Below are 11,637 nucleotides of genomic sequence, written 5' to 3'. Positions count from 1 at the left end.
AGCCCATGGTGAGGGCACCTTGTTACTAAGTCCTTATATCTCTCCCATGCATCATAAAGAGTTTCTAGATCTATCTGCACAAAAGAAGAGATATCATTCCTCAATTTAGCTGTTTTAGCCAGCAAAAAATATTTAAGCAAAAATTTTTCGGTCATTTGTTCCCAAGTGGTGATTGACCCTCGCGGTAACGAGTTCAACCACTGTTTAGCCTTATTCCTCAATGAGAATGGAAACAACCGAAGGCGAATGGCATCGTCAGAAACACCATTGATCTTAAAGGTGTTGCAGAATTCCAGAAAATTCGCTAAATGAGTGTTTGGTTCCTCGTCCTGCAAACCATCAAATTGAACAAACTACTGTATCATTTGAATCATGTTAGGTTTTAGTTCAAAATTATTTGCAGCAACAGCAGGTCTAACTATACTCGATTTAGTTCCTGTTAAAGTAGGTTTAGCATAATCATAATCTACTAGATTTGTAGCAACCACAGGAGGTAACAGATTATTCTGATTATCAGCCATCTCCTCGATGTTATTGGTGTCGTCCTCATGCCCTTCCTCTATGTATTGTAGGCTTCACCTTATTTTTCTTCAATTTCTGCGAGCTGTGCTTTTGATCTCACTGTCAAAAAGTATAGGTCCTGACAGGTTTCTTCTAGTCATAAACTATAGAAACCTGCCAGAAGTAAATAAAAGAAAATTTTAGAAAAGAAAAATTAAACTAAAAACAAAAAGTAAATTGCAATAAAAGTAAAAATGGCTAAAGTAATAAAAATCAAGCATTCCTAATATCTTAGTCCCCGACAACGGTGCCAAAAACTTGATGGTCGTGAAACTAACTAACAAAATTCGACTAAGGCAATCGCACCTATCGAACAGTAGTATAGTTATGGTAAGACCGGAAATATCGTATCTACGAGGACTAAAAGTACTTGTAATTACTATCTTTTTATTATCCAGCCTAAGATTTAAAGGATGTTTTTTAAACTAAAACTAATTATCTAATTAACTAGGATTACGACGGAGATTAAAGTTGGAAAATACTTTTCAGAAAACTGATAGAGAAGACAATACCCAAGAAAGAATCCTCCTAGACTTCACTTATTACTTCTGAATTAAATGAACTATTGACTTGACTTAATTCATAGAAATCCCTAATTTATGTTAGTATCTCTCTCGAGACTAAAAACAACTGACTCTAGGTTGATTAATTGAAATTTCTTTCTAATTAAAACCCCTACTGTCACATTAACTCGATGTATGGATTCCCTTATTAAATTTGACTATAATCCGACAGATTTATGTCGTCCTATTTCTAGAATTACATACAACTCCGCTTAATTATGAATGATCTACTCTTAAACAGAGACTTTTGCTCCACTGAATAAGCACATCAAAAACTTGAATTAATATCCTGGAATATTAAAGCAAGACTTAGAACTCACAATTAAGAATAAGAACAAGTATTTATCATATAATTCAAATAGTAATAAGATTTGTCCTAGGTTTCATCTCCCTTAGGTATTTAGGGAGTTTAGTTCATAACTATAAAGGAAAACATCTCAAAATTGGGAAAACAACAAAACATAAAGAACCCAAAGAACTTCTAAGGAAATTGAATGGAGATCCTCAGTCTTGAAGTAGATCCTGCTTCTGAGCTGATTCCGATGGCTTTCTTTCAGTATTTTCTGCCTTCTACTCTGTGTCCCCCTCTTATCCTCTTCTAGAGTGTTTATATAGACATTTGAATGCCCAAAATAGCCTAAAATTAGCCTTTTCCGAGTAGAATTAGACTTGGGCTCGACAGGGACACGGCTGTGAGAAAGTGCTCAGGCCGTGTGCAATTCTAACTTGGTTTAGTGTCAACACGGCCATGACACACGGGCGTGTGGTCTACCCATGTGTCACACACTGGCGTGTAGATCACCCGTGTGGAAGTGCCTAGGCCGTGTGCCATGCTGAATTAGGCCCATTTTGTCCGTTTTTGGCCTGTTTCTTGCTCTTTTAGCCTTCCAATGCTCGTCTAAGTGTAAAACATGAATTTAAAGGATTAGGAGCATTGAATTCAATGAAACCAAGGAAATATCATCCATAAATATGCCATGCATGGGTAAAAATATGTATGTATTAAGGTTTATCAGCCCGCCAGTAATACCTTGGTTTGATCTGTCAAACTCCGTCACACGAAACCATATGTTGACGCAATCGTGACATATTGTGTGCATGGTGTTGGCCCGCGCCTTCGCCTTGTTAATTTCTTACAATACCTTCCAAAACCATACATGGCCTCCCTGTATTTGGCCTTTATAACTCATTGCTTTCTTTGAAAATAGTACGGCCAAATGAAAATATGTCTTTCGCACAACCGAGGTTATTGGAAAATGACTCGTTCCTTTTAGAACAGAATTTATGCATTCGGTCAGGTTTGTGGTCATATGACCATATCGTAGGCCGCCGTCGTATTCTTGTGTCCATTGTTCAAAAGGTATGTTACAGAGGTAGTCTGCACCTTGTTCGTTAACTGAACACAAAATCCCCAACATTTCATGAAAATGGTCCTTATTGATCTCGTACCCTGCCAATATAAGTTGAAAGTGAAAATTACATACCACTATTCCATTCAGAATAATTTGAATATTACAAATGAAATTATATTAATAGAGATTAAATACCCATGTTGGTCACTTGCCGTCGTTCAGTGGTAGACCTATATTGCCCGTAGTAGTTGGACGCAACGTGCCTTAGACAATATCGATGGTGTGTGCGATCCCATAAGCTTCCCTGTCATTTAGTTGTGGCAAGTATTCCAGTGCCCCAATTCGATATAACGTAGAGATCAGGTTGGGGGCATAGATGCCTTCTTAACCTAGAAAAAAAGAAATCCCAGTTATCACCTGACTCCCCTGATGTTATTGTAAATGCAATTGGAAGGATTCTCCTACTACCATCCTATACCACAGCTAGTAATAGCCTATGGGTATATCTACCATACATAAAGGTATCGTCAATTTGTACCAATGGCTTGTAGTACACAAATGCGTCCCGGCATTACTTAAAGCTCCAGAACAGACGCTTGAACACTTGGCATCCACGGAGCAATCGGTTGTTGTAGTACGTTGGGACCATTTCAAAGTCTGTTATGCAACCTTGGACGTACCTTTCTAGCACCTGACATAACTAATACACCTTATTATATGAAGCATCCCACCTACTATGCATCTTTTCCAAAGCCTTCTACTTAGCTATCCTAGCCTTACAGTAAGAGGGCGTATACCTCAATTGGCTACGAATATTGGCAATTAAGACCAACACAGAAGTTCTGGGATCCACCTTCAACATTGGTAGTATTAAGCTAGCTATCATTCTTGAATCCATCTTAGGATGATCTTGTGAAACACTTGTCAATAGAGTACGTTAAATAATGCAACATTAAGTAATAACATTATTATTCAAAAACCCTAAACACCCAGTAATACTGTACCGGCAACATATGTATGTGGACCTTTGCACTTTTTTATCTCCCACAAGCTTGTCTTTTTCCTAATCGAAGCCATGATTTTCCATGAACATGTATCATCTTGCACTGCACACTTGGCCTTGAACTTCTCAGATTTGGATTTAACCATGTTGTAGTTAACCCCGTGATTGATGCTATATTGTTTTAATGCACCAAGAAAACTATCTTTACTAGAAAAATCCTTATCAACTTTCAATTCACCCGAATTCAATGACAAACTTGTACGGTCACACCTTCTATGTGGTAGATCTAGAAACTCCAACTCATCATCTGCCGATATATTAACATTATGCATGTCGACTAGAGGCGAGTACGCCCTGAACAGTAGATCTTCTTCTTCTTCATATGAATCCCTTTTAATGACTTCGGTTTGGATGGAACAAGCTCCAGTTCAGAAAATAATGCAACTTCTACACCATCAGGGCTAGGCTCTCGAGGTGGATCCACATCGAACTCATTATCCAACCCACCATCATTTGCAATGTACGAAGTCTCCTACCAGGTGGACGTCATAGGGAGTACATCATCCCTTCTTGTATACATTTCGTAACGTTCCTAATCAAATGTGGATTGCCAACCACTAGAAGTGGATGTCATTCCCCAATACGTATTTTCAGCATCGAACATCGACCCACCGATGTGCATGTCCCATCCACTAACCGAGTGTCGTGCAGGAGTTGTGTATTCTATACTGCCACCAAACACGGGCACTTCTGATTTATGCCTCCCACTAACGGAGTGTCGGGTAGGGGTCGTGTATTCCTCTCGAACAGCAATAGATGTTGAAGTCGCAAATGCTTCATTTGGCAATGAAAATTGTACATATAACTCAAGATAGAGTGATCCACTAGCGAGATGAGTCTGCACCATCACCTCCAAGCTACAACCACCTCTGATATCAAATGAGTCACATGTCACGGGATCAATCGAAGCACAAAATTGATACTTAAGAGAAGAAACTCTCATTAGAGTCGTTCCAAAGATTTTGCGCTTAATTCTTTTACGAAGTTCTTTCAAATCTATGTTCTGGTTAAAAACCAGTCTCGTTGTGTTCTCCGATAAAAAAACAACGCCGTTCTCTGTGTCACGAACCTCACCATCATAGTAAATAACAACACTAATACCTTCACTCATCTTCAATTTCTATTCTGCTTAGCCTCTCTAATTTTTCTTGCTGTAACTTATGCAACCTGAGAATGAAATTTGGCTCATTTATAGTATAAGGCGAAATAGGAACTACTGTAGAAAAAGGAGTTTTTTTCATTAAATTTGCTAACAGTGCATCTTGCTTGAAGCGTTTTTGACACTATTTACCCAGAGACATCTTCTCAAAATTATTTTTTCAGGAACTACTGTAGAAAAAGAACATCCATGTGGGAGCTTTTTTCATCAATTTTGCTGACAGTGCATCTTGCTTGAAGCGTTTATTCTTTTTTTAGGAACTACTATAGAAAAAGAGCATCCACATGGGAGCTTTTTTAATCAATTTTGCTGACAGTGCATCCTACTTGAAGCGGTTTTGACACTATTTGTTCAAAACCGTCTTCTCAAAATTATTTTTTCAGGAACTACTGTAGAAAAAGAGTGTCCACGTGGGAGCTTTTTTCAGTAATTTTTGTGACAGTGCATCCTGCTTGAAGCGTTTTTGACATTATCTTTTCAGAACCATCTCAAAATTAATTTTCCTGAAACAACTGTAAAAAAAAAACAAAGTCCTTATTGTCAATATAATTTTCCTTAAACCCTAAACCTAAATAAAATATTATTTAAAAAAACTAAACCCTAATTTAATTAGTTTTTTTAAAAACTTTAAACCCTAATTTAATTTATTTATTTTAAATTCCTAAACTCTAATTTAATTAATTTTTAAAAAAACACTAAATCCTGATTTTATTTTTTAAAATTCCTAAAACCATAAACCCTAAATTATTTTAACAAAATTCTACTCTACAACCTTAACCCTAAATTATTTCAACAAAACCCTAACACTAAAAACCCAAAAAACCCTAAGGACTAAGAATGCAAAAAGCCCTAACCTAGAAAAACACGGAGCAAAACGCGCCCAAAGGTGAGCGATTTTGCCACATCAGCAAATCGCTTCCACATCAGCGTGTTTTGTGCTGAGATGGCAAAACCGCTCCCCCAGGGGAGCGTTTTGCTGAAATTTCACCTAAAAATGCTCCTATGAATGCGTTTTGTCATTTTCAGCCCTTTCCGATAAATAACAAAAAAATTGGCTCATTTCCGTAAATAAACTTGAAAAAGGGCCTTTATAAGTAAAATAGTCATTATTTTAATTATTACAGGAAATATATATTCATTCCAAAGTGATACAATCTCGATTACAAAGAAAATTGAATTGTTTTAATTATTATTTCTAGAAAACCACTTGAGACTCTTGTTGGGTAATAGTATGAAGCAGCCTATTGTCATCTCTTAACATCTAAGAACTATTACCCTAGTATGATTCTTTGATCTTCCACTAAATTAATGAGCCGGTAAGAACTTTTTATCTCTTGACGTCACAATCCAAATTGGTTTGGGGCTTAGGTGTTCATGGATAGGCCATACCAATTTTGGTTTAATTTCCACCTAAATGACTTCCTAAGATTGGTTCAATTGGTTGCTTAGCTTGGTTCAATTGATTTGTATCTATTGGCAAGTCAATTAGTTCAACTCTTATCTTTAAACCAGTACCTTGATCGATTCCCGATCTAATTCTTTTGATCAATGAAATAACTTTTTCAATGTCATCAGGTAGAACAAGCAGAAGATAAAGTTCAAAAATAGAATTAATTATTAGTGTCTCGATCTTGAGAGGGCAAATTTCGAGCATTGCTAGTATTGCTAGACACTATAAAGGAAGAAGAAAAAATAGGAAAAAATATAAAGAAAGATAAATAGTGTAAAAAGAAAATAAGATAAAATAATTTTAAAGTTGCTATGATGTGGCAGTTTAATATTGGTTGAATTTTTTTATGAATATAACATTTTGGTGTAAATATTGTAACATAAGATTAATTTGGGTATCACTAGTGACAAAAAAATTTAGGTACCAACTTAGGAAAAATGGTGTAATTTAAATATAAATTTATGGATTAAATTTTTTTAATATATATACATATAAACATATATATGAATGATTGAAATAAAGCATATACTCTTTTAAAAAATGTAAGTTAAGTCTGGACACTTTAATTACACCATTGGACACACAGAAGTATAGAAAGAGAGCACAAAACACTTGTTAATAAAATTCGGATTTAACCTATATTTTCAGCGCCTTACCTAGTTATTTAGAGAAAACTTCTCACTATATAAATAAAAATTTCAACTCAATCTATTTTAACTTTTGGATAAATATAACTTCACTCAATTACACTTAACATGAACTCTCTTTTACTCTACCATACCTAAAGGTAGAAAATAAATAACATAAAAGTGAAAATACAAATCACTCGAATAATCCTTTTGTAAATGAAACAAATGGTACAATCAGTCTCTCAATAATCCTACAAGTCAACCGATTATTTATAGGCTTTCAAGGCTTTGATATGAAGCAAGAGGGATAAGTATTATATTTACTTGTTTATTTACACCAAGTCAATTGTCCAACAATAAGATAGTTTTTTATTAAAATGATCTGTGATTATCTTTAATTGATTTGTGCAATCTTATAAGCTACGCCATTTTTTATATGATTATCATAATTCATCGGAAAAAGTTTGATGACGACTATGTCCAAACAGGATGGAAAGAAAAAAACAAAGGTACTCAATGAATTGACGAATGGCATAAATTGGTAGTGGAATTGTCTCCATTGGAAACTTATATAAGCAACTCCATAACCAAATTCTTTGTTCATCTTTTTTTCTATTGAGTTCATAAGAGAAAGATGTTATATTTAATCCTATGCTTCATTTTGGGCTTCTTCAGCTCTTCATTGCTATCCCTTTCTTTGTCTCTTCCTCCAACACATTTATGTCGTCCCGAACAGAGTTCTGCATTGCTTCAATTCAAGAGCAACCTTTCCCTTTCCATTAGTAATTGTTCGCAAGAAGTTCACATTTTTTCTATTCATAAGATGGATTCTTGGGATGAAGATACTGACTGTTGCAAATGGGAGGGTGTGATGTGTGATAACAGGAAAGGCAATGTGATCGATCTTGATCTCAATTGTAGTGGAATAAGTGGTTCTCTCCAATCAAACAGTTCCCTCTTCTCACTTCAAAACCTTCGATCGCTCAACCTTGCCGGTAATTGTTTCTGCAACTCTAAAATCCCATCTGAGTTTGGTAAGTTGAGGAGTCTAAATTATCTCAATCTCTCTGATACTGCACTCACTGGTTTTGTCCCACATGAAATCTCTCTTTTGTCAGAACTAGTTTTGCTTGATCTCGGTTAGAATTTTCTTTTGTTTAGGGACCATGATTTTAACAAGCTTGTCCACAACCTTACAAAATTAGAAAATATCGTCCTTGACCGTATGAGTTTGTCTCTGGTTGTACCTTATTCTTTCCTTAACTTAACTGTCTCATTGAAGCATCTAAGTCTTGCTTACTGTGATTTGGAAGGAAATTTTCCCACTTAACTTTTCCATCTTCCATTCCTTCAAAACATCATTTTAAGAAATAATCCAAATCTCATTGGTTATCTACCAGAAATAAATTGGGAGCAGTCCCTTTAGTTTGTTAGATGTTTCAGGGACAAGGTTTTCAAAAGGGTTACCCGGCTCAATTGGTAATCTTAAACACTTGAAAACACTTAACCTTGATAGTTGTGTTTTTATCGGGTCAATCCCTTCAGCCTTCGGAAACCTCACAAAAATCACCTTCTTGGACATCTCAAGCAACATGTTCCAAGGGCAAATTCGTGATGTTTTTTGGAATTTAAACGATCTAAGTTTCATGGATTTTTCCTCTAACAATTTCAGCGGTCTCTTCCCATCATTAGCATTTAACCTCACCAGCCTTACTTTCATGGACTTCTCTTCTAATTTCCTTCAAGGTACCCTGCCCAACAACATAAGCGGACTTTCGTATCTATGAGAACTCCACTTATATGCAAACTTGCTTAATGGTAGAGTACTAGGTAGGTTGTTTAGTCTACCATCTTTGCAGTATCTAAACCTCGACTTTAACAAACTTAATGGTCCCATTGACACAATACAAGAGGCCAATCTAGTCCAACTTGTCGATTTATCAAAGAATGAAATACAGGGAACAATTCCAAGTTCTTTCTTTGACCTCATGAACCTTACTATTCTTGACCTTTCATCTAATAACTTGAGTGGCAATATCAAGTCATGCATGCTTGTGAAGCTTAAGAATCTAAGGTCGCATAATCATTCATTTAACAACTTACTGTCATTAACTAGGTGTAGTAATGATGTCAATTCTACCCTACCCAAGATAATTAACTTCCATTTCTCTTCTTGCAACATGCAATGTTTCCCAAGCTTCTTGAATGCATCCAAGTCCTTGCAAGTTTTAGATCTTTCTAATAACCAAATTCATGGTTCTATTACAAAATGGGAAGCCGAAGGATGGGAGGGCTTGGACACTTTGAACCTTTCTATGAACTTCATCACTACAGCAGAGCAAATTCCAGGGAAGCATATGTTTATTCTGGACCTTCGCTTCAATTCACTTCAAGGACCACTTCCACCTCCACCACAGGCATTACGTTATTTCTGAATCTCAAACAATGAGTTGGTTGGAGAGATCCCTTCTAAGATTTTCAATTTGAGTTTTCTTTTTGTACTTGACTTGTCTACTAACAAGTTGGGAAGAACTATTCCATATTGTTTTGGGACTTTTAGCGACCAGCTTTCAGCAGTTGTTTTGGGAACACTTAATCTCAATGGTAACCAACTTGAAGGATCAATTCCGCCGTCATTAAAGAACTACCACAATTTGGAAGTTTTTGATTTGGGAAACAACAACATAAATGATACATTTCCTTATTGGTTAGGTACGCGTCCACATCTGCAAGTTCTTGTCCTTCGTTCTAATAGATTCCATGGTGAGATGCAAAATTACAATGGAACATTTTCTTTTAGCAGCCTTCAAATGATTGATCTCTCTCGAAATGGGTTCACTGGTCACATCCCACCTGAGCTATTTGAAAATTTAAAATCAATGAAAGATATTCTAGTAGACAAAAGTGGTCCAAATTACATGGGAGGAAATTATTATCAAGACTCTGTAATTATAACAATGAAAGGGTTGGATTTCAAGCTTGAGAGAATTTTAACTTCTTTCACAGTTATTGATTTTTCTAGCAACCATTTCAAGGGATCGATCGCAAAAGAAGTTGGAGAACTTAACTCACTCATAGTGCTCAACTTCTCGCACAATAGCTTAGCAGGTAATATCCTACCATCGCTTGGAAAAATGGCAGCACTTGAATCATTAGATCTCTCATCAAACAAGCTTCAAGGAAGAATCCCAATGTAGTTAACTAACTTGACATTTCTTGGAGCGTTGAATCTTTCTCATAACAATCTTGAGGGGCAGATACCGTTAGCTAATCATTTTGATACTTTCTCAAACGATTCCTTCGATGAAAACTCCGGACTATGTGGATTTCCTTTGTCAAAAAATGTGGCAACAATCAGGAACCAGAATCACCTCCATCAACAGTTGTGGACAAATTTGAAACAACACTTGTGTTGATGCTGATCTCCATGCAGTTGGTATGAAGCAAGTGCAGCTGGAAGCTGGCCATGCAAGCTCGTGACAAGCATGCAGCAACCTTGGTTTTGTGTTGCTGTTAGATTTGAACTAATATTTTGTTCATTTTGAAGTCTAGTTTGCTATAAGCTTTTTGATTGATGTAATTTGATGTTGATGGAGCTGTTAACCAGCTTTGTGTTAATGTACAAGTTAAGTTTTTGTTATTTGGAATGCTTAGTGGAAGTAGGTGTATGTTTAGGTAGAAATTTGACTTGTAAGTTTTTTTATTTATTTTGATATATGTAATGGCAATCTGCCTATGATGAATGTATGAAAAAATACAATTCTTTTTTCATCAATACTCTCAACTATTCTTCATGCTCCTTCTTTCTTTGCTTTAGTTCTGTTCTTGTTTTCCTTCCAATTTCTTCTCTTAAAGCTTGAACTTGAAGCATTTTTTTCCTTCATTCTTTACCCAGGTATATTATGTTGCTGCTGGTGCTCTGTTTGCAACTCTTACTTTACCCGGTTAAAGTACTCTCAAACTCCAACAATTGGTATCAAGAGCTTTCATCTTAGAGGACCTGTTGTTGAAAATTAAATGGCTTCATCAGGCTTTTCTCCTGCTGCACCACCAGTCTTTAATGGTGAAGGGTTCCATATATGGCAGGTTAAGATGAGGACTTACCTGCAGGCCTTTGATCTGTGGGAAGTTGTTAACACAGACATCGAGCCAGCTGCACTGAGGGCCAACCCCACTGTGGCTCAGATTCGTCAACATGCAGATGAGAGGACTAAAAGGCACAAGGCCATATCCTGTATTCAGAACGGTGTTTCTGATGTGATCTTCACCAGGATCATGACCTGTGAGACCCCAAAGCAGGCTTGGGACAAGCTTAAGGAGGAGTTCCAAGGCACTGAAAGAACTAGGCAGCAGCAGCTTCTAAACCTGAGAAGGGATTTCGAGAATCTAAAAATGAAAGAAGAGGAAACTGTCAAACAATATTCTGACAGGATAATGGCTGTTGTAAAAGTATAAGGCTCCTTGGTGAGCAGTTTGAAGAAGTAAGGATAGTTGAGAAGGTTCTCTCTACTTTACCAGAGAGATATGAGGCAAAGATATCCTCCTTAGAGGACTCGAGAGACTTGACAAGGATCTCCCTGACTGAGCTTATCAATGCTCTTTATGCTCAGGAATAGAGAAGAGCCAGCAGGATCGATGAGCACCAGGAGGGTGCATTTCAGGCCAAGAGCAAGCCTAGCTCGAGTAATGCTGCCTACAAAGGCAAGAAAAACTAGAGGGATAAATCCAAAGCTGATGCCTCAAAAAAATGGGACAGACCATGCAGACACTGCAAAAGGCCCGGTCATCCAGAGGCCAGATGCTGGTTCAAACCAGATGCCATATGTCAACATTGCAAGAAAGAGGCCATGTTGAAAGGGT

The 11,637-nt window shown here is 36.7% G+C and overlaps 1 protein-coding gene and 1 non-coding gene across 2 annotated transcripts; both read left to right on the top strand.

The window, feature by feature from the left end:
* LOC121228671 (small nucleolar RNA R71) lies at positions 1 to 107 on the top strand. The gene has a single exon (XR_005926246.1). It is a non-coding gene; the product is annotated as a small nucleolar RNA R71 (small nucleolar RNA).
* A 7,493-nt stretch (positions 108 to 7,600) lies between these two features.
* Positions 7,601 to 10,726, top strand: LOC107949982 (receptor-like protein 33). The gene is made up of 6 exons (XM_041111163.1): positions 7,601 to 7,916; positions 8,323 to 8,523; positions 8,608 to 9,194; positions 9,300 to 9,970; positions 10,211 to 10,289; positions 10,673 to 10,726. The coding sequence occupies exons 1-6, from the start codon at positions 7,601 to 7,603 to the stop codon at positions 10,724 to 10,726; spliced, it is 1,908 nt and encodes a 635-aa protein (XP_040967097.1).
* Positions 10,727 to 11,637: the final 911 nt, after the last annotated feature.

Source organism: Gossypium hirsutum, chromosome A04 (genome assembly GCF_007990345.1).
Source record: "Gossypium hirsutum isolate 1008001.06 chromosome A04, Gossypium_hirsutum_v2.1, whole genome shotgun sequence".
In the NCBI taxonomy this organism is placed as follows: domain Eukaryota; kingdom Viridiplantae; phylum Streptophyta; class Magnoliopsida; order Malvales; family Malvaceae; genus Gossypium; species Gossypium hirsutum.
The sequence above is the reverse complement of the archived record's forward strand: the minus strand, read 5'-3'. Positions and strand labels throughout refer to the sequence as shown.